General features: G+C 36.7%; 1 protein-coding gene across 1 annotated transcript in view; it reads left to right on the top strand.

Annotated features, from left to right (window-relative positions):
• Nucleotides 1–24,407, top strand: part of C9H11orf65 (chromosome 9 C11orf65 homolog) — an 89,774-nt gene that overhangs the window by 10,322 nt on the left and 55,045 nt on the right. Inside the window, 1 exon segment of the mRNA XM_060160331.1 lies at nucleotides 16,361–16,453. Within this exon segment, the coding sequence (XP_060016314.1) occupies nucleotides 16,361–16,453 (93 nt within the window).

Genomic DNA, 24,407 nt, shown 5'->3' with positions numbered 1-24,407 from the left:
TGATCTTGATTCTAGATACATTCTACTTCAAGTGGCCCAGAGGGTGACTTCTAAATAAAGATGCATAGTTTTAGCATATTATGTGGCCCTGTAATTGAATAATTTGCATAGTCGTAGTAATGTGAATGCAGTTTTTTCTGTAATTTAAGATATTTTTATCAAAGTACTTTGTGTACTTCTTTAAAATAATGTAAAAGAACTTACACTAAAAAGCAAGTCTTTACCCCATCTCACTACCTTCCACCTTCATACTCTAAAAGCAACCACTTTTATCTAACTTTTTGTTTTAGATCTTCTAGTCACTAGTTCCATGCTTCTAAATAATATGCTTATTATATTTTACTTATCAACTTTAGAAGTGATCTGTTGACTTTCTGCAAAGATGATTAAGAATTTACCTTACTTATCCTCCAAAACCCTGCTTATCTCCCCCCTCAGTATCATGTCATTGTTTTAATTCCTCTGTTTCTTACCTTGCTGCTTTAAAGACTTTTGTTTCTTGTTCCATCATGCTAACAAAGGATCACTTGACTCCTTATTATATATGATGAGGATATAAATATCCCTATCCTTTTCTTCACATATCTTGCAGTATTCAAATCCCCAAGTTCCATCACCTCTCCCTTGTCAATATTCACTTGGAGGAGTTTTTCAAATATCCTGAATACAAATCCTTTATTGCAATATAAAATATCATCTTCCAGGGTACCTCACTTCCCTCTTAAAGGTGTTTTTGATAAGTCTTTAATTTTAATAAGATCCAGTTTATCATTTGTTCTTTACGGTTAGTGCTGTCTGTGTCCATTTAAGAAGTGTTTATGTAGAAGGTACTGTCATCAAGACGGTGTCAAAAGTCCAGGTCCCCCAGTGTTCCAGGACGTTTCCTGGGAGGTGCACTCAGGTCTTGCCTCATGGGGATCACTGGGGGAATCTGCAGGGCTCGACCACTGGGGATTTGATAGAGACAGAGAAAAGAGGGGCATGGCTGACAGCAACCTGTGCTCAGATCTTGGCAGTTTGCATTACCGCTTACAGCAATACCTGAGCAGAGATCTCAGCCAGGCTCTGCCCATCTGCAGAGCTGAGCAATTGGCCCCATCTGGCCAGGGAGCTCAGTTGGCAGTTCTACCTGATATGGGTCCCAAACCAACAGGTTTTACTGACTACAGAAACTGTTTTATGGCCCCACTTAGGCAAGGAAGCAAATTCGCAGCCCCACCCGATTTATGAGCATAGTCTTCAGTCCTGCCCAACCAGGAAGCCTAGCCAGTCACGAAGCCCAGAAACAGATCCAAGCCTATGGCTTTGCCTAATTACTGAGTACAAACTGTAGCCAGGGACTTCCCTGGTTGTGCAGTGGTTAAGAATCCACCTTCCAATGCAGGGGACACGGGTTTGAGCCCTGGTCCGGGAAGACCCCACATGCCGCAGAACAACTAAGCCCATGTGCCACAACTACTAGCCTGCGCTCTAGAACCCGTGAGCCACAACTACTGAGCCTGCACGCCTAGAGCCGGTGCTCCACAACAAGAGAAGCCTCTGCAAGAAGAAGCCCACACACCGCAAGGAAGAGCAGCCCCTGCTCGCCGCAACTAGAGAAAGCCCGCACGCAGCAACTAAAACCCAACGCAGCCAAAAATAAATAAATAAATTTATTTGTAAAAAGACCTTTTAAAAAACTGTAGCTAAAGGGAGCCTAGCCAGTGACTCCACCCAATTGCAGAGCATAGCCTATGGTCCCACCCAGCTAGGGTCCCTGGACAGTGACCCCATCCAACCAAGGAGCACAGTCTCTAGACCCCCCACAACTGCATGATATAACTGGAGGCCCTGCCCAACTAGAGAGCCTGGCCAGTGACCACCTCCAACAGAGGAGCACACCCAGCAGCTTACTCCATCACAAAACCCAGCCTACAGCCTTGCCCAACTTTGGGGCAAAGCCTATGGCCCTACCTGATCACAGAACACAGCCTGTGGCTGCATCCAACCACAAAGCCTTGCTTGTAGCTTTGCCCGAACATGAAGTCTGGCCAGCAGCACCATCTGGTAAGGGAGCACATCCTGAGGCCTCACCCAACCAGGAGTGATTGCAGAGCCCAGTCTGCAGCCCTGCTTAGTTGCAGAGTCCAGCCAGTGGCACCTCCCTGCCAGGGAACACAGCCTATGACTTCACCTAACCAGAGGTGATTGCAGAGCCCAGCTAGTAGTCCTGCCTGAAAGTAAGTAAGCCATCATGCCCACCTCAGAACATGGGCAGTGACCTCACCCAAATAGACACCCCAATAGCAAGTCTCCACCTGCCCATGGATGCTACCAGATGACCCATCCAGTACCCCAAGCTGAGCTAACTGATGAAGGTCTTTCTCTGCTGAAGGGAACCTCTAGAGTCTGGAAGAAAAGACCACTTACTCAGATGCACAGATACCAAAGTAAACATGACACCACCAAAAGAAACTAATAAAGCTCCAATAATTTACTCAAAGTATGGGTCTGTGAACTGTCTAACAAAGAATTCAGAATAATCCTCTTGAGGAAGTTCATGGAACTACAAGAACATGTAGACAGACAACTACATGAAATTGGGAAAACAGTACATGAACAAAGTGAGAAGCTCAACAAAGAAATAAAAGCTATCCTCCAAAAAGCCAAAAAGACATCCTAGATCTGAATAATAAAAAAACTGAGCTAAAGAATTCCAACAGCAGACTCCATCAAAAAGACAAGAGATAAGTGCCGGCGAGGATGTGGATAAAAGGGAATCTTGTACACTCTTGGTGGGAATGTAAACTGGTACCACCACTATGGAAAGCAGCATGGACATTACTCAAAAAATAAAATAAAAAATAGAACTACCATATGATCCAGCAATTTCACTTGTGGATATTTTTCTGAAGGAGATGAAATCACTACCTCAAAGAGACAGCTGCACTCCCATGTTCATTGCAGCATATCTACACTAGCCAAGACATAGAAACAACCTAAGTATCTGTTGACAGATGAATGGATAAAGAAAATGTGATAATGTTTTATATATTATATATTATATTATGTGAAGATATTATATATAAACATTTAATATTAGTATAGCATATTAATATTATTTATAACAGAATATTATTCAACCATGAGAAGGAAGGAAATCCTGCCATTTGTAACAACATGAATGGATCTGGAGGGCACTATGCTAAGTGAAATAAGTCAGGCAGAGAATGATGAATTCTGTATAATGTATGCTCTCATTTATATGTGGAACCAAAAAAACCCTGGACTCTTAGATATAGGGGGTACATTGTTGCTAGAAGGGGCGGTGGGGGTGTAGGGGAGGGATGAGCGGAGATCATCAAAGGATACAAACTTCCAGTTATAAGATTAATATGTTCTAGGAATGTAATGTACAGCATGGTGACTCTAGTTAACAGTATTGTGTTGAATAATTGAAAGTTGCTAAGAGAGTAGATCTTAAAATTCTTACCACTCACACAGTAAATGGTAATTATGTGAGGTGAAGGATGTGTTAACTAAATTTTTGTGGTAATCATTTCACTATATATGTAGATCAAATCATCATGTTGTATACCTTAAATTTGCACAATGTTATATGTCAGTTATGTCTCAATAAAGATGCGGGGGAGTTAGAAATATTTGTTTAACCCAAAGTCAGAAGATATTTTCCTTATGTTTCTTCTAGAGGCTTAGTTGTTTAGTTTCACATTGAGATCTGGTATCCATCTCCAACTAATGTTTGTGTATGATAACAGGGACAAAGGTCATTTTTTTCCTTATGGATAATCAAATGACCAGGTATCTTTTATTGAAAAATACCATCTTCCCACAATAAATTGCAGTGGTGCCTTTGTAAAGTCATGAAATCATATATGTGAACTGTTTCTATAGTTTCTACTCTGTTGCATTGGATTATTTTGTCTATATTTGGGTTAACACCACATTGTCTTAATCTGTAGCTTTATAATAAGAGTGGATATATGTTAATAGAGTCCTCTAACTTTGTTCTTCAAGATTATTTTACCTATTTTAGGACTTTTGCATTTCCGTATAAACATTGGAATCAACCTGTTTTAATTTCTAAAAAAATTTTGTTGGCATTATAATTGGGATTGCATTAAATCAATTGATCAGTTTGGGGAGAACTAATATCTTACTATGCTCACGGGTTTTTTTAACATGGTGTATCTCTTCATTTATTTATATCTTCTTTAATTCCTCTCCATAATGTTTTGTAGTTTATAGTGCAGAAGTCTTATACATCTTTCATTTGATTTCTAGGTTATTTGGCTTTTTATGCTAAAGTAAGTGGTGTTATTTATTAAATCTTATTTTCTAACTGTTCATTTCTAGTTTATATAAATATTTATTTTTATATACTGACTAAATATACATTTATTATTTCTAATTGCTTTTTAATAGGTCCTTTCAGATTTTTTTTTAGATTTTATTGAAGTATAATTGATTTACAGTGTTGTGTTAATTTCTGCTATACAGCAAAGTGACTCAGTTATACATATATATATTCTTTTTCATATTCTTTTCCATTATAGTTTGTCACAGGATGTTGAATATAGTTCCCTGTGCTATACAGTGGCACCTTGTTGTTTATCCATCCTATATATGATAGTTTGCCTCTGCTAAACCCAAATTCCCATTCCTTTCCTCCCCTACCCCACCTCCCCCTTGGCAACCACAAGTCTGTTCTCTATATAGGTGAGTCTGTTTCTGTTTTGTAGATATGTTGATTTATATTGAATTTTAGATTCCACATATAAGTGATATCATATGGTATTGGTCTTTCTCTTTCTGACTTATTTTGCTTAGTTTGATAATCTCTAGATCCATCCATGTTGCTGCAAATGGCATGAATTCATTGTTTTTGATAGCTGAGTATCTTTCAGATTTTCCACATAATCATGTCATCTTTGCATGATGACTTTCATTTTTCCTTTGCAAACTTTATACTTGTTATTTCTTGTTCTTGCTTTTTTGCACTGACTAGACCCTCCAGCACAATACTCAAAAGAATTATGGACATTCTTTTCTTTTTCCTGAACACAGAGAGAAGGCATATATTATTCCACTGTAAGCTGTTATCTGTATTTTTTTGTAGAAACTCATTATCTGTTTAAGGAAGTTAACTTAATTCCTCATTTGCTAAGATTTTTATTCTTGTTTTTATGAAAACTCTGGGTATTGAATTTGATCAAATGTTTTTGCTGCTCCTAAATGGTCATATGGTCTCCTTCATTCTCTTTACGTGGTAAATTACATTCATTGACATTCAAATGTCAAACCAACCTTGTATTCCTGGAATAAACTCCACTTCATCCTGATTGTTACCCTTTTGGTATATCCTGGATTTGATTTGCTAAGCATTGGCTTAGGATTTTCTGCATATTTATTTTTAAATTCAATTTTTCTTTGTTGTAATGTCCTTGCCAGGTTTTGTATCAGTATTATGCTGGTCTCCTAAAAGGAATTGGGAAGTTTTTCTTCTTTTTCATTATCTCTAAGAGTTTGTGTGATTGGTATTATTTTTTCTATAAATGTTTGGAATAACGCATTAGCAAAGCCATGTGTGCTAGGAGTTTTCCATATAGAAAGGTTTTTAACTATGAGTTCCATTTCTCTAATAATACAGGACTATTCAGATGTGTGCTTCTTCTTGTACCCATTTTGATAAATTACTTTTTCAAGGAATTTGTCCATTTTGTTTGTTTTTATTTAGGTATAATTGACATATAACATTATATTAATTGCAAGTGGGCAACATAATCATTCAAAATTTGTATATATTGTGAAATAATCACCACAATAAGTCCAGGTAACATCTGTCACCATAGATAGTTACAAAAAAATTTTTTCTTGTGTTGAAGACTTTTAAGATTTACTCTCTTAGCAACTCTCAAATATTCAATACAATACAATTAACTATAATTCACCATGCTTTACATTACACCCCATGACTTAATTATGCTATAACTGGAAGTTTGTACTTTTTGACCCCCTTCATTTATTTCTCCCACCCCCCATCCCCCACCTCTGGCAATAATCATTTTGTTCTTTTTGTCTACGAGCTTATTGTTGTTGTTGTTTAAATTCCATGCATAAGTAAGATCATATGGTGTTTGTCTTTCTCTGACTTATTTCACTCAGCATAATGTTCTCAAATTCCATCCATGTAGTTGCAAATGGAAAGATTTTGTTATTTTTTATGGCTGAATAGTATTCTGTTATATATATATATATATATATATATATATATATATATATATATATATATACACACATATATGTACGTGTATATATATGCCACATCTTCTTTATCCATTTATCCATCAATGAGCACTTAGGTTGTTTCCATACTTGACTATTGAAAATAATGCTGCAATGAACATGGGGGTGCATATATCTTTTTGAATTAGTGTTTTTGTTTTCTTCGAACAAATACCCAGAAGTGGAGTTGCTAGATCACATGGTAGTTCTACTTTTTATTTTTTGAGGAATCTCCATACCATTTTTCATACTGGCTGAACCAATTTCCATTCATACAAACAATGCAGAAGCGTTCCCTTTTCTCCACTTCTTTGCCAGCACTTGTTATTTCTTGGTTTTTTGATAATCATCATTCTAACAGGCTTGAAGTGACATCTTGTTGTGGATTTGATTTAAATTAAGGAATTTGTCCATTTTGTTTAAATTGTCAAATCTATTTTAGCCAAAATTTGTTTACAATCTCCTTTCATTATCCTTTTAATGTCTGTAAGACTTGTAGTGGTATTGTTAATGTGTTTTCTCTTCATTTCTCTACATCTGCATTTCTAGGAGTTTATCAATTTTATTAATCTTTTAAAAAAAACTGTTCTTTGGCTTTGTTGGTTTTCTCTATTTTAACTCTATTTTCTATTTCATTGATTTCCAAACTTATCTTTGTTGTTTTTTCTTTCATTTTGGGGCTTTTATTTGCTGTTCTTTTTCAAAGTTCTTGGGATGGAAAATTAGATCTTAGATTTTCAACTTTTATTCTTTTTATAGTATACGTATTTTGACCTATTAAAGTTCTCCCTTCAGCATTTCTTTAGATTTATCCACACAGGTTTTGATACGTCATATAATTATTACCTCAGCTTGGAATATTTCATAATTTTCAATGTAATTTTTTTTTTTTTCTGTGGTATGCGGGCCTCTTACTATTGTGGCCTCTCCCGTTGTGGAGCACAGGCTCTGGACGTGCAGGCTCAGGCCTAGCTGCTCCGCGGCATGTGGGATCTTCCCGGACCGGGGCACGAACCCGTGTCCCCTGCATTGGCAGGCAGACTCTCAACCACTGCTCCACCAGGGAAGCCCCAATGTAATTTTTTGACTCATGGGTTATTTAGAGCCACATTGATTAATGACCAAATATTTAGGAATTTTCTAGTTATCTTTTTATTATTGATTTCTGGTTTAATTCCACTGCAGCCAGACAACATACTTTAAATGGTTTTAATAACTCAAAACTTGCTTGGTACAGAAAAATTCTATTTTGATAAATATTCCATGTGATCTTGAGAAAAAAATGTATTCTTCTATCGGTTAGGTCAAGTTAGTTAATTATGTTTTTCAAATCTTTTGTAGCTGTCTTAGTCTGTTCGGGCTGCCATAACAAACTATTATAGGCTGGGTGGATTATAAACAACAGAAATTTATTTATTATAGTTCTGGAGGCTAGGAAGTCCAAAATCAAGGCACTAGCAGACTTGGTACCTGTTGAGAACCTGCTTCCTGGTTCTTGTTATGTCCTCACATGTTGGAAGGGATGAGTGATCTCTCTGAGCCCTTTTTTTTTCTTTTAAATTAGTTTTATTAGTTACCTACTTTATACAAATTAGTGTATATATGTCAATCCCAATCTCCCAATTTATCCCATCACCACCAACCCCCGCCCCCCCGCTGTCCCTGCTTTGTGTCCATACATTTGTTCTCTGCATCTGTGTCTCTATTTCTGGCTTGCAAACCAGTTCATCTGTACCATTTTTTCTAGATTCCACATATATGCGTTAATATATGATATTTGTTTTTCTCTTTCTGACTTACTTCACTCTATATGACAGTCTCTAGGTCCATCCACATCTCTACAAATGACCCAGTTTCATTCCTTTTTATGACTGAGTAATATTCCATTGTATGTATTTACCACATCTTCTTTATCCATTCATCTGACTGAGCCCTTTTTTATAAGGGCACTAATCCCATTCATGAGGGCTTTACCCTCATGACCTAATCATCTCCCAAAAGTCCAGCCTCCTCCTACCATCACCTTGGGGGTTAGAATTTCAATATGAATTTTGGAGAGACAGAAATATTTAGTCTATAGCAGGAGACTTACTAATTTTTTGCCTATTTGTTCTATCAGTGCTTGAGAAAAGTAGGTTAAAGTTTTCCATTATGATTGAGGATTCATTTATACTCCTGGTAATTGTGTTAATGTTAGCTTTACATATTTTGAAATAATGTTGTTAGGTACATATCAGCTCAAGATGGTTACACCTTATTGTTGAGTCGAACCTAATCAATATGAAATATTGTTTCTTATATTTTCCAAAATTTTTGCCTTAAAGTCTATTTTATTTTGTATTGATAAAGTTACCCTAGTTTAATTTTGGTTAGTGTTTGCATGGTATATTTTCTTATTCTGTTACTTTCTAACTTTTTGCATCCTTTGTAAATAATACAGAGCTGGATCTAATTTTGGTTAGTCTTAAATAATCATTGTCTTTTAATTAGCATGGTTAGATCATTTATATTTATTATAATTATGGTATTTGTTTAATTTAAGTCTACCATATTGCTGTTGCTTTTCTACTTATCATCTGTTTTTCATATATTTTTCCTGTTTCCCATTTCTTTGTATTATTTAAATGATTTTAATATATCATTATTTTCTTCTGCATTAATTTTTGGTTATTTTGATTGATTTAAGATGTTCATAAATTATTTGCTACTCTTTCTGTTGAGAGGTTAGGGGCAATCTTCTTCCTTTTATTTAGGCTATTATAGGCTTGCTTTACCACTAAAACCAATAAAATAGAACATGACATACTGGGACCTCTAAGCTTAGGTAATAAATATGGAGAACAGTATGGAGGTTCCTTAAAAAACTAAAAATAGAACTACCGTATGACCCAGCAATCCCACTACTGGGCATATACCCTGAGAAAACCATAATTCAAAAAGAGTCATGTACCACAATGTTCTCTGCAGCTCTATTTACAATAGCCAGGACATGGAAGCAACCTAAGTGTCCATCGACAGATGAATGGATAATGAAGATGTGGCACATATATACAATGGAATATTAGCCATAAAAAGAAACAAAATTGAGTTATTTGTAGTGATGTGGATGGACCTAGAGTCTGTCATACAGAGTGAACTAAGTCAGAAAGCAGAAAACAAATACTGTGTGCTTACACATATATATGGAATCTAAAAAATATATATATATGCATATATATATATATACACATATATATGTACATATATACACATATATATGTATGTATATATATATGTGGTTCTGAAGAACCTAGGGGCAGGACAGGAGTAAAGATGCAGATGTAGAGAATGGACTTGAGGACATGAGGAGGGGGAAGGGTAAGCTGGGACCAAGTGAGAGATTGGCATGGACTTATATGTACTACCAAATGTAAAATAGATAGCTAGTAAGAAGCAGCCACATAGCACAGAGAGATCAGCTCGGTGCTTTGTGACAACTTGGGGGTGGGATAGGGAGGGTGGGAGGGAGATGAAAGAGGGAGAAGATATGGGGATATATGTATATGTATAGCTGATTCAGTTTGTTATAAAGCAGAAACTAACACACCATTGTAAAGCAATTATACCCCAATAAAGATGTTAAAAAAATAAAAATAAAGACAGTGCCCAGCTTAAAAAGAAAAAAAAAAAAAAAAAGCATTGCAGGCGGCCCAGTTTCAATCCCTGGTCAGGGAACTAAGATCCTGCAAGCCATGTGGTGTGGCCATAAAAAAGAAACATTGCAGTGTCCATGTCTGTGTCATGGCATGCTCATTCTAGATGAAGCCAGCCACAAGGTACAACAACCCTGAAACTGCCATGCCAAGCTAGCCTAATGGAAAGGCTGTCAACAGAGATTGGTGATTGGCCATCCCCAGATTTATCAGCTATTCCATCCCGCTTACAAGATACATAACTGAAAAAGCCATTTTCAATATTCCTTCCCCAGCAGATAAAACAGAAAAAGAACCAAGAAACAAGCCTGATAGCTAGAATTGAGGCCCCTGACATAGGGCCCCACTTGAGTCATCCCAGCCATTCCCAGCTTTGTAATCCATCTCAGATGAAGTCTCAATCACTGTGGAAGTGAGACCAGACATCCCTACTCTGCCCTACCATAATTTGCAACCCATAATTGTGAGCATAATAAAATGGTGGTTGTTTTACATCACTAAGTTTTGGGGGTAGTTTGCTACACAGCAGTAGATTACCATAACAGTTACATATTATCTTAATGGGGTAACTTAGAGTTTACAATATGCGTCCTTGACTAATTAATGCCTACATTAAGTTAGTACTTTTACCCTTTCCAGAACAATGCAAGAATCTTAAAATGGGTTAACTCCCTTTATCGTCTTTCCCTTTTGTGCTATTTGTTGTCAGTTTTCACTTACATTTTTGTTTTAAATATAAGAAGACATTATTTTTATTGCCTTAAACAATTAATATTTACTTTTTGTTGTGGTAAATATACATAACATAAAATTTACCATAATAACCACTTTTAGGTGTACAGTTTAGTGACATTAATTACATTTACAACGTTGTGTAACCATTTCCACTATCCACTTCTAGAACTTTTTCATAGTCTCAAACAGAACTTCCTGTATCCACTAAACAATAACTCTCCATCCTCCACTGCCCCCTAGGCCATGGTAACCTCTATTTTACTTTCTGTATCCATGAATTTGTCTATTCTAGGTAGTTTGTATAAGTACATTTGTCCTTTTGTCTCTGCTATTTCATTTAGTATAATGTTTTCAAGTTTCATCTAATTTATAGCATGCATCAGAATTTCATTCCTTTTAAAGGCTGAATAATATTCCATTGCATTTATATACTACATTTTGTTTTCCACTCCCTTTTAACAGATCTTGGGTTGTTTACACATTTTGGCTATTGTGAATAATGCTACTATGAAAATTGTTGTATAAGTATCTGTTTGAGTACCTCTTTCAATTCTTTCAGGTTCATATCTAGAAGTGGAAGTACTGAATCATATTGCAATTCTATGTTTAAATTTTTGAGGAATGATCAAAATGTTTTCCATTGTGGCAGCACCATTTTACATTTTCACTAGCAATGCACACAGTTTCCAATTTCTCTACACTCTTGCCAAAACCTATTTTCTATTTTTTTATGATAGCTATCCTAATGGATGTGAAGTTGTATCTCATTATGATTTTGATTTTGATTTCCTTTATGACTATTGATGTTGAGCATCTTTTTATGTATTTATTGACCATTCGTAAATTTCTCTGGAGAAATGAGTATTTGAGACTTTTGCCCATTTTTGAATTGAGTTATTTGTTGTTTTTATTGTTGTGATGTGGGAGTTCTTTACATATTTTGGATATTAACCCCTTATCGAATATCTGCTTTGCAAATATTTTCTTCCATTCTGTGGATTGCCCTTTCAGCCTCTTGACTGTGTCCTCTGCCACGCAAAAGTTTTAAATTTTGATATAGTCCACTCTATCCTTGTTTTTCTTTAGTTGCTGTGCTTGCAGGGTAATGTCCAATAAATCATTGACAAATTCAATGTCATGAAGCTTTTCTCTTTTATTTTCTTCTAAGAGTTTTCGGTTGCAGCTCTCATTTTTAGGCCTTTGATCCACTTTGCATTAATGTCCAATTTCATTATTTTGTATGTGGATATCCAGTTTTCCCAGCATCATTTGTTGAAAAGACTGTCCTTTCCCCATTAATAATCTTGGCACCCTTGTCAAAGTCAATTATACATGTAGGAGTATATTTTGGGGTTCTCTATTCATTCCATTGGTCTTATGTCTGTCCTAATGCCAATGCCAAACTGTTTTGTAGCAAGTATTGACATCAGGATGTGTCTGGCTATTTGGGGGCCCTTGAGATTCCACATGAATTTTAGAATGTACTTTTATATGTCTTTTAAAAGTGACATTGGAATTTTGATAGGGATTGCACTGAATCTGTAGATTACTTTGGGTAATATTTTCATCTTACCAATATTAAGTCTTCCAATCCATGAACACAGTATGTCTTTCCATTTATTTATGTCTCCTTTAATTTCAGTATTCATTTTTTATTTATTTATTTTTTTTTAATAGGGGTATAGTTGTTTTACAATGTTGTGTTAGTTTCTACTGTACAGTGAAATGAAATAGAGTTCCCTGTGCTATACAGCAGGTTCTTATTAGTTATCTGTTTTATACATATTAGTGTATATATGTCAGTCCCAATCTCCCAATTCATCCCACCTCACCCCCCACATTCTCCCCTTGGTGTCCATACGTTCAGTATTCATTTTTATTTCTCCAGATATTTACACCTTCCAGGGACCTTCATTCCTCCCTACAGTTCTGTGTTTCCCTATGGTATTACTTTCCTGCAACATAAGGTATTCCCTACAGTAGTTGTCGTAGGGCAGATCTCCTGTGAAAAATTCTTTCAGCTTTTGTTTGTCTGAAAACATCTTTATTTCACTTTTGTTTTTGAAGAATATTATCAACATGATAGAAATCTAAGTTGTCACGTTCTGTGTTTTTTTTTCCCCCTTAGCACCTTAAATATGACATTCCATTCTATTCTGGATTCCATGGTTTCTGTTAAAAAAAAAATCAAGGACCAGTTTTACTCTTTCAACCCTGAAAGTAATGTGTCTTTTATTGTCTGGATGCTTTTAAATTGCCTCTATGTTTTGTTTTTAGCAGTTTAAATTCGATGTGCCTATGTGTCATTTTCATTTTTTGTCCTGCTTGAATAAGTTGACAATAGAATAATCCAGCAGAGTCCATGCCTTGTTACCCTAGCATACTTACTTCTTCTAACCATATTTAACTTCCAAATAATGTCAATATTAAAATTATGCTTCCACCTAACGTGATACAACTATCCCTCATATAGATTAAAACAAACTAATCCTCTTCCCCAAAGTAATTTTATTTATCTTTCAATCATTTTTATTTCTCTTCCTGCTGAGTCATACTCCACCTATGATATCTTGTCATATAAATACTAGATACAAGGTTAAGCACTCATATTTATTTCCTACTGCTGCTATAACAACTGCCAAAACCTTAGTAGCTTTAAACAACAAAAAATTATTATCATACAATTCTGGAGGCCAAAATCTGAAATGGATCTCACTGGGCTAAAATCAAGATGTCAGCAATGCTGAATTCTTTCTGGAAGCTCTAGGGAAGAATTTGTTTTCATGTCTTTTCCAGCCTTTAGTGGCTGCCCACATTCCTTGGCTCATGGTCTCCTTCCATTTTCAAAGCCAGCAATGACCTACCAAGTATGTCTCACATCACATCACTCTGGTGCTGACTCTTCTGTCCCCTCTTTGACTTATACAGACTCTTTATTTTCCCAATTATAAGGTCCCCTCATTTTTTTTGGTGTGGTGGTTCACTGGCATAAGGAACTCAAAATGGCCAGGTGACAGTATCAGCTTCCGTTTTAATGTAACTGTTGGTGTGTACCTTGGTGGAAGCCTTTCTCCTGTGGGTTCTAAGGCCTTTATATCCACAGAACCCAAAGGTACAAGGAAAGGAAGCAAAATTTTCACTAGTGGATTATTAGAGATAATATTGAGAGGGAGCCACTTTCATTTCCACCCTTTAATTTTCAAACTCATAAATGCTGGCTGGCATAGATTCAGATCATATTCTATAACATGAAGGACATCACTGTAGCCTGAAAAGTGTTGTCAGTGGAACTCTAACTGTAACTGAGTCTCCAAAATGCCATTCCACCAGGCCAAGTGCTTTAGGGTGATGGGGAACAAGGTAATGTCAGTGAATTTCATGAGCATAGGCCCATTGATGTGCTGCATTTGCTCTGAAGCAAGTTCTCTGATCAGAAGCAATTCTATGCAGAATATAATGACAAGTGAATAAAACATTTTGAAGGTACACAGATAGTGGTTTTTGTAGAAATATTTTGTACCCAGGAGTGTAAATTATCAATTCCAATGAGAATCAAGTGTTACCCCTTCCATAATGGAAGTGTTCCAACTAATCAATGTGCCACAAGAAGCTGGCTAATTCCCTCAAGGAGTGATGCCATATCAGGGGCTCAGTGTTGGTCTCTGCTTTGGCACAGTGGGCACTCAGCAGTAGTTGTAGCCAGATATAGTGCATGAAAATCCATTTTGCTGAGCCCGAATAACCTCCACTCCTCCATTCCTGTTGCCATGGCCACTTTGTTCATGAGCCCATTGGGCAAGGAGAGCAGTGGCTAGGGAAATAGACTGACTGACTCCAAAGAATGGGTCATCTTGCTTACTTGATTATTAATATTCTTCTCTACTGAGATTGCTCTTTGATGAGAATTGACATGGGACACAAATGTCTTCACACTTGGTGCCCATTTGGAGGGGTCTGACCTCTTCCGCAAAAGCTTTCTAACCAGGTTATTTCCAAATCCCTGACCATCCAGCAAAGCCACCAGTTATTGCCCATCTGTAGATCTGTACCTCTGGCCATCTTTTCTTCCAGGCATAATATACAACAGGTATGCTGCTTGAAGTTCTGTCCCCTGTAAGTATTTCTCTTCAGAGCTACCCCTGAGTGAGGCTGTATATTATATACGGAACTTCCTATGGGTTACACTTTGCACTTGACCTCCTGAGGCCTGCTAGGTCCTGAGTTTGACCAATAGAATTCAAACTAAGTGATGCTGTGTGACTTCCAAGACAAGGCCTTGAGAAGCCTTGCAATTTCTACTGTCTCTCTCTGTCTCTTTCTCCCTCCCTCTCTCCATCTCTTTCTCTCTCTCTCTCTCTCTCTCTCTCTCTCTCTCTCTCTCTCTCTCTCTCTCTCTCTCTCTCGTACTTTGAAATGTACATGCTGTGAAGAAACTCTAAACTGAAAGTCTGTATGGAGAGAGAAGCCCAGCCATCACAGAGGTTCCAACAATCCAAGCTGAAGACCCAGTATATGTGTGTGAGACCATATTAAATCACCCATCTCCAGCTGATCTGGCAACTGACTACAGCCAAATACATGAGTCCAAGCAAGAATAGAAGTTCCCCGTCAACCCGCAGAAAGCAGTTGTTTCTTTAAGTCACTAAATTTGAGGGTGGTTTGATACAATAATCTACAAGTTTAGAAGATACTATTCAGATTTTAAACCATCATAAATTTTTCTTGATACTCAATTTGGGGTTTTACTTAAGAAATTACATCTTCCTTTCAGAAAGAATATTATTTGTGTTGAGGTGAGCTGCACCATCTTCCACAGGCAATTGCAATGGGACTTCAAATTGTCATATTAGTATTATGGATTACTTCAACTTGTATTTATTTGATTTGATTTAATATAAGCAAACTGAGGGGTCAGGGAATGTTTACCAAGAGTTACTAAAGGTTTTGGGAGGGATAAGGTAGGAGAGGGTTACCAAAGATAGCTTTCCAAGATAGAAGAATTGCTTGCAGTTGTTTGACTAAATTTGCACTAACAATAAAAGTAGATAGGGTTTGTAAATCAGTGGAATTACCACAGGAATGAGGAGGATTCTGTAATGACAATAATAGATAATACTTATTGAGTGCTTTTTTATGCCAGAAGTTGTTCTAAGTGCTTTACAAATTTTAGCTCATTTATTCCTAACCATAGCTGTATGAAATAGTACTGTCATTCCCATATTTTAGATAAGAAACTGATCATAGAGGTTAAGCAACTTGTTCAGGATCACACAGCTAGTAATTACTAACACTTAAGCCCAGACAATATTATGCCACGCTCAGTGTTCTTAACCACTAGGCTGTATTTTGTCTTTCTCCTAGATTACACTGGAGTATACGAAATTGACCCAACCAAAATTTTGGATATTTTATTTATAGTTGCTAGTGATACCATTACAAATTTAAGGGTAAAACTCTTTGTGAGAATAATACCAATATTGCCTGACTTATCAAAGCAAACCTTGATTGGATAATATTTCTAAAATCTAGTTTACATATGTAAAATCTATTTTATGATTTTTACTCATTTTGCCCTAATTAGGTAGAAAGCTAATTAGAGGCAGAAAACCCAGTTTTGACCATAAAATCTTATGTGTTTGAACCTTTAGAATGTCGCTGTATTCCAACACTTTAAACGTTTGATTAATATAAGAAGACAAGGGGAGCCACGTCAGATACTGAAATACATTAATCCTAAAGAGGTAAGGACATTATTTATTGATACAATATATTTTCCCCCCTTAAAAATGTGTGGCTACTTTATAAATTCAATGTGCTTGTATTTCTTTTTTTTAACTTTTTAAATTAAAATATTACACACATATAGAAAGTTCATAAAACATAAATTTATAACAACTGAATCATCACAAGCAAACCCCTGTGTAACATTCACCCAGATCAACGTTTTCATACTTCAAACCATTACCTTTGGGTGCCCTGCAAATCACTGCCGACTCTCTTCTTCCAAAAGGTAAACCCTATTTTGAATCCTACCACTATACTTTAGTTTTCTGTTTTAAAGCTATATATAAATAGAATCCTATAGTATACTTTTGTATCTAGCTTTGTTCATTCAACATTGTTTGTGAACCTAAACTTCATTCATTTCATAAAAATGTTGGTAGTATTCCATTTTATGAATATACTGCTATTTATTCATTCTACAATAGATTGACATTTGGACATTTTCTAGTTTGTGGCTATTATAAAGGCTGCTTTTGGAACTATTCTTACTCATGCCTCCTGGTTAACAGGTCCACAAATTTCTTTTGGTTTCTATTCAACCTAGAATCAGAATTGCTGGATGGAAGGATATGCCAAACTATTTTCCAAAGTTATTGTATTAATTTATATTCACTGTCAGCAACCTTTGGGAATTCTTGGTGCTCTACATCCTCAGCAACACTTAATATTGTCAGTTTTTAATTTGCACTTCTCTGATTACTAATGAAGTTGAGCATCTTTTTGAGGAGTTGTGCTTCTGATTGAAATTCTATATGTGATTTTTCAGGCCTGACCACAGGCAATTACAAAGCCTTTACCTGACAGGACTCACAAGGGAAAGCTATCCTCACCTCACACTAGACTTGGTACAGAGTCAGTGCATTACAGTCAATGAAGGGAGTTGCAGACAAGGACTCAGGACCCTCTCTGTCCACGAATTTAGGCATATTTTCCTAGCCCCAAAAGCCTTCACTCCTAGATCTCTCTCTCTTTTTTTTAACGTATTTTTATTGGAGTATAATTGCTTTACAATGGTGTGTTAGTTTCTGCTGTATAACAGTGAATCAGCTATAGATATAAATATATTCCCATACCTCCTCCCTCTTGCGTCTCCCTCCCACCCTCCCTATGCCACCCCTCTAGGTGGACACAAAGCACCAAACTGATCTCCCTGTGCTATGCGGCTGCTTCCCACTAGCTATCTATTTTACATTAGATAGTGTATATATGACCATGCCACTCTCTCACTTCGTCCCAACATACACTTACATCTCCCCATGTCCTCAAGTCTATTCTCTACGTCTGTGTCTTTATTCCTGTCCTGCCCCTAGTTCTTCAGAACCTTTTTTTAATATTCCATATATATGTGTTAGCATACTGTATTTGTTTTTCTCTTTCTGACTTACTTCACTCTGTATCACAGTCTCTAGGTCCATCCACCTCACTACAAATAATGCAATTTTGTTTCTTTTTATAGCTGAGTAATATTCCATTGTATATAAGCATCACATCCTCTTTAACCATTCATCTGTCGATGGACACTTAGGTTGCTTCCATGTCCTGGCTACTGTAAATAGATCTGCAATGAACATTGTGGTACATGACTCTTTTTGAATTATGGTTTTCTCAGGGTATATGCCCAATACTGCGATTGCTGGGTCATATGGTAGTTCTATTTTTAGTTTTATAAGGAACCTCCATACTGTTTTCCATAGTGGCTGTATCAATTTACATTCCCACCAACAGTGCAAGAGGGTACCCTTTTCTCCACACCCTCTCCAGCATTTATTGTTTGTAGATTTTTTGATGATGGCCATACTGACTTGTGTGAAGTGATACCTCATTGTAGTTTTGATTTGCATTTCTCTAATGATTAGTGATGCTGAGCATCCTTTCATGTGTTTGTTGGCAATCTATATCTTCTTTGGAGAAATGTCTGTTTAGGTCTTCTGCCCATCTGGATTCGGTTGTTTGTTTTTTTGATATTGAGCTGCATGAGCTGCTTGTAAATTTTGGAGATTAATCCTTTGTCAATTGCTTCATTTGCAAATATTTTCTCCCATTCTGAGGGTTGTCTTTTCATCTTGTTTATGGTTTCCTTTGCCATGCAAAAGCTTTTAAGTTTCATTAGGTCCCATTTGTTTATTTTTGTTTTTATTTCCATTTCTCTAGGAGGTGGGTTAAAACGATCTTGCAGTGATTTATGTCATAGAGTGTTCTGCCTATGTTTTCCTCTAAGAGTTTTATAGTGTCTGGCCTTACATTTAGGTCTTTAATCCATTTTGAGTTTATTTTTGTGTATGGTGTTAGGGAGTGTTCTAATTTCATTCTTTTACACGTAGCTGTCCAGTTTTCCCAGCACCACTTATTGAAGAGGCTGTCTTTTCTCCATTGTATATTCTTGCCTTCTTTATCAAAAATAAGGTGGCCATATGTGTGTGTGTTTATCCTTGGGCTTTCTATCCTGTTCCATTGATCTATATTCCTGTTTTTGTGCCAGTACCATATTTTCTGCATGACTGTAGCTTTGAAGTATAGTCTGAAGTCCAGGAGCCTGATTCTTCCAGCTGTGTTTTTCTTTCTCAAGATTGCTTTGGCTGTTCTGGGTCTTTTGTGTTTCCATACAAATTGTGAAATTTTTGTTCTGGTTCTGTAAAATGTGCCATTGGTAGTTTCATAGGGATTGTACTGAATCTGTAGATTGCTTTGTGTAGTAGAGTCATTTTCACAGTGTTGATTTTTCCAATCAAAGAACATGGTATATCTCTCCATCTGTTTGTATCATCTTTAATTTCCTCATCAGTGTCTTATATTTTTCTGCATACAGATCTTTTGTCTCCTTTGGTAGGTTTATTGCTAGGTATTTTATTCTTTTTGTTGCAGTGGTAAATGTGAGTGTTTCCTTAATTTCTCTTTCAGATTTTTCATCATTAGTGTTTAGCAATGCAAGAGATTTCTGTGCATTAATTTTGTATCCTACTACCTTTCCAAATTCATTGATTAGCTCTAGTAGTTTTCTGGGAACATTTTTAGGATTCTCTATGTATAGTATCATGTCATCTGCAAACAGTGACAGTTTTACTTCTTCTTTTCTGATTTGGTTTCCTTTTATTTCTTTTTCTTCTCTGATTGCTGAGGCTAAAAATTCCAAAACTATGCTGAATAAGAGTGGTGAGAGTGGGCAACCTTGTCTTCTTCCTGATCTTAGTGGGAATGGTTTCAGTTTTTCACCTTTGAGGATGATGTTGGCTGTGGGTTTGTCATATATGGCCTTTATTATGTTGAGGTAATTCCCTCTATGCCAACTTTATGGAGGGTTTTTATCATAAATGGGTGTTGAATTTTGTCAAAAGCTTTTTCTGCATCTATTGAGATGATCATATGGTTTTTTATCATTCAATTTGTTAATATTGAGTATCACACTGATTGATTTGTGTAATTGAAGAATTCTTGCACTCCTGGGATAAACCCAACTTGATCACAGTGTATGATCCTTTTAATGTGCTTCTGGATTCTGTTTGCTAGTATTTTGTTGAGGACATTTGCATTTTGTTCACCAGTGATATTGGCCTGTAGTTTTCTTTTTCTTTGTAACATCTTTGTATGCCTTTGGTATCAGGGTGATGATGGGCTCATAGAATGAGTTTGGGAGTGTTCCTCCCTTTGGTATATCTTGGAAGAGTTTGAGAATAATAGGTGTTAGCTGTTCAATAAATGTTTGATAGAATTCCCCTGTGAAGCCATCTGGTCCTGGGCTTTTGTGTGTTGGAAGATTTTTAATCACAGTTTCAATTTCAGTGCTTGTGATTGGTCTGTTTATATTTTTTATTTCTTCCTGCTTCAGTCTCGGAAGGTTGTGCTTTTCTAAGAATTTGTCCATTTCTTCCATGTTGTCCAATTTATTGGCATACAGTTGCTTGTAGTAATCTCTCATGATCCTTTGTATTTCTGCAGTGTCAGTTGTTACTTCTCCTTTTTCATTTCTAATTCTATTGATTTCGGTCTTCTCCCTTTTTTTCTTGATAAGTCTGGCTAATCATTTATCAATTTTGTTGATCTTCTCAAAGAACAAGCTTTTAGTTTTATTGATCTTTGCTATTGTTTTCTTCATTTCTTTTTCATTTATTACTGATCTGACCTTTATGATTTCTTTCCTTCTGCTAACTTTGGGGGTTTTTTGTTCTTCTTTCTCTAATTGCTTTGAGTGTAAGGTTAGGTTGTTTGAGATGTTTCTTATTTCTTGATGTAGGATTGTATTGCTATAAACTTCCCTCTTAAAACTGCTTTTGCTACATCCCATAGGTTTTGGGTCATCATGTTTTCATTGTCATTTGTTTCTAGGTATTTTTTGATTTCCTCTTTTTCTTCAGTGATCTCCTGGCTATTTAGTAGTGTATTGTTTAGCCTCCATGTGTTTGTATTTTTTAACAGATTTTTTCCTGTAATTGATATCCAGTCTTATAGTATTGTGATCAGGAAAGATACGATTTCAATTTTCTTAAATTCACCAAGGCTTGATCTGTGACCCAAGATATGATCTATCCTGGAGAATGTTCCATGAACACTTGAGAAGAAAGTGTAATCTGTTGTTTTTGGATGGAATGTCCTATAAATATTAATTAAGTCCATTGTGTTTAAAGTATCATTTAAAGCATGTGTTTCCTATTTATTTTCATTTTAGATGATCTGTCCATTGGTGAAAGTGGAGTGTTAAAGTCCCCTACTATGATTGTATTACTGTTGATTTCCCCTTTTATGGCTGTTAGCATTTGCCTTATGTATTGAAGTGCTCCTATGATGGGTGCATAAATATTTACCATTGTTATATCTTCTTCTTGGATTGATCCCTTAATCATTATGTAGTGTCCTTCTTTGTCTCTTGTAATAGTCTTTATTTTAAAGTCTATTTTGTCTGATATGAAAATTGCTACTCCATCTTTCTTCTGATTTCCATTTGCATGGAAATCTTTTTCCATCCCCTTACTTTCATTCTGTATGTGTCCCTAGGTCTGAAGTGGGTCTCTTCTAGACAGCATATATATGGGTCTTGTTTTTGTATCCATTCAGCTAGTCTATGTCTTTTGGTTGGAGCATTTAATCCATTTACATTTAAGGTAATTATTGATATGTATTACCATTGATTATCTATTACCATTTTGATTATTTATTATATCTAATAGATATCTATTGATATCTATTACCAATTATTGATTATCTATTACCATTTTCTTAATTGTTTTGGGTTTGTTATTGTAGGTCTTTTCCTTATCTTGTGTTTCCTGCTGAGAGAAGTTCCTTTAGCATTTGTTCTAAAGCTGGTTTTGTGGTGCTGAATCCTCTTAGTTTTTGCTTGTCTGTGAAGGTTTTATTTTCTCCTTCGAATCTGAATGAGGTCCTTGCTGGGCAGAGTAATCTTGGTTGTAGTTCTTCCTCTTTCATCACTTTAAATATGTGCTGCCTTTCCCTTCTGGATTTCAGCAGAGTTTCTGCTGAAAGATCAGCTGTTAACCTTATGGGGATTCCCTTGTATGATATTTGTTGCTTTTCCCTTGCTGCTGTTAATAATTTTTCTTTGCATTTAATTTTTGATAGGTTGATTAATATGTGTCTTGGCATGTTTCTCCTTGGATTTATCCTGTATAAGACTCTCTGTTCTTCCTGGACTTGATTAACTATTTCCTTTCCTATATTAGGGAAGTTTTCAACTATAATCTCTTCAAATATTTTCTCATTCCCTTTCTTTTCCTCTTCTTCTTCTGGGACCCCTATAATTCAAATGTTGGTGCATTTAATGTTGTCTGAGAGGTCTCTGAGACTGTCCTCAGTTCTTTTCATTCTTTTTTCTTTATTCTGCTCTATGGTAGTTATTTCCACTCTTTTTTCTTCCATGTCACTTATCTGTTCTTCTGCCTCAGTTATTCTGCTATTGATTCCTTCTTGAGAATTTTTAATTTCATTTATTTTGTTGTTCATCATTGTTTGTTTGCCCTTTAGTTCTTCTAGGTCCTTGTTAAATGTTTCTTTTATTTTCTCCATTCTATTTGCAAGATTTTGGGTCATCTTTACTATCATTACTCTGAATTATTTTTCAGGTAGACTGCCTATTTCCTCTTCATTTGTTTGGTCTGGTGGGTTTTTATTTTGTTCCTTCATCTGCTGTGTTTTTCTATGTCTTCTTATTTTGCTTATCTTACTGTGTTTGGGGTCTCCTTTTTGCAGGCTGCAGGTTCATAGTCCCTGTTGTTTTTGGTGTCTGCCCCCAGTGGCTAAGTTTGTTTCAGTGGGTTGTGTAGGCTTCCTGGTGGAGGGGAGTAGTGGCTGTGTTCTGGTGGATGAGGCTGTATCTTGTCTTTTTGGTGGGCAGGACCACATATGGTGGTGTGTTTTGGAGTGTCTATAAACTTATGATTTTAGGCAGCCTCTCTGCTAATGGGTGGAACTCTGTTCTTGTCTTGCTAGTTTTTTGGCATACGTTGTCCAGCACTGTAGCTTGCTGGTCATTGAGTGGAGCTGGGTCTTAGCGTTGGGATGGAGATCTCGGCGAGGGGTAGGGGTGGTTGGCCGTTTGATATTACATGGGGCTGGGAGGTCTCTGGTGGACCAATGTCCTGAACTCGCCTCTCCCACCTCAGAGGCTCATGCCTGACACCCAGCTGGAGCACCAAGACTCTGTCAGCCACACGGCTCAGAAGTAAAGGGAGGAAAAAGCAAGAAAGCAAGAAGCAAGCAAACAAGAAAGGAAGAAAGAAAGAAAGAAACAAAGAAAGAAAAAGATGAATAAAAATAAATTTATTTATTTTTATTAATTTTATTTTTATAAAATAAAAAATTATTAAAAATAAAAAATAAGTAATAAAAATAAAAGAAGGAAAGAAAGAAAGAAGAGAGCAACCAAACCAAAAAACAAATCCACCAATGATAACAAGTGCTAAAACTACCAAAAAAAAAAACCTGACAGAAGCCTAGGACAAATGGTAAAAGCAAAGCTATACAGACAATATAACAAAGAAGCACACACATAGACACTCACAAAAAAGAGAAAAGGAAAAATATATATACATATATATATATAAAGAAGAGAGCAATCAAATCAATAAACAAATCTACCAATAATAATAAGCTCTAAATACTAAACTAAGATAAACGTAAAACCAGAAACAAATTAGGTGCAGAAAGTAAACCCTAAGTTTATAGTTGCTCCCAAAGTCCACCACCTCAATTTTGGGATGATTTGTTATCTCTTCAGGCATTCTACAGATGCAGGGTACATCAAGCTGATTGTGGAGATTTAATCTGCAGGTCCTGAGGCTGCTGTGAGAAATTTCCATTTCTCTTCTTTGTTCACACAGATCCTGGGGTTCAGCTTTGGATTTGGTCCTGCGTCTGCATGTAGGTCGCCTGAGGGTGTCTGTTTCCCACCCAGACAGGATGGGGTTAAAGGAAGGTCTGATTAGGGGGCCCTGGCTCACTCAGGCCTGGGGGAGGGAGGGGTATGGAATGCAGGACAAGCCTGCGGTGGCAAAGGCTGGCATGACTTTGCAACAGCATGAGGTATGCTCTGTGTTCTTCTGGGGAAGTTGTCCCTGGATCACAGGACCCTGGCAGTGGCAGGCTGCACAGGCTCCCAGGAGGGGAAGATGTGGATAGTGATCTGTGCTCGCACACAGGCTTCTTTGTGGCTACAGCAGCAGCCTTAGCATTTCATGCCCGTCTCTGGCATCCACACTGATAGCCACGCTTGCGCCTCTCTCTGAAGCTCATTTAGGTAGTGATCTGAATCCTCTCTCCTCGTGCACCCCGAAACCATGGTTTCTTGCCTCTTCGGCAGGTTCAGACATTTTCCCAGACTCCCTCCCAGCTAGCTGTGGCGCACGAGCCCCCTTCAGGCTGTGTTCACACAGCCAACCCCAGTCCTCTCCCTGGAATCTGACC

The sequence above is a fragment of the Lagenorhynchus albirostris genome, chromosome 9 (assembly GCF_949774975.1).
Source record: "Lagenorhynchus albirostris chromosome 9, mLagAlb1.1, whole genome shotgun sequence".
NCBI classification, from domain to species: domain Eukaryota; kingdom Metazoa; phylum Chordata; class Mammalia; order Artiodactyla; family Delphinidae; genus Lagenorhynchus; species Lagenorhynchus albirostris.
This window is presented reverse-complemented; position numbering and strand designations above follow the sequence as displayed.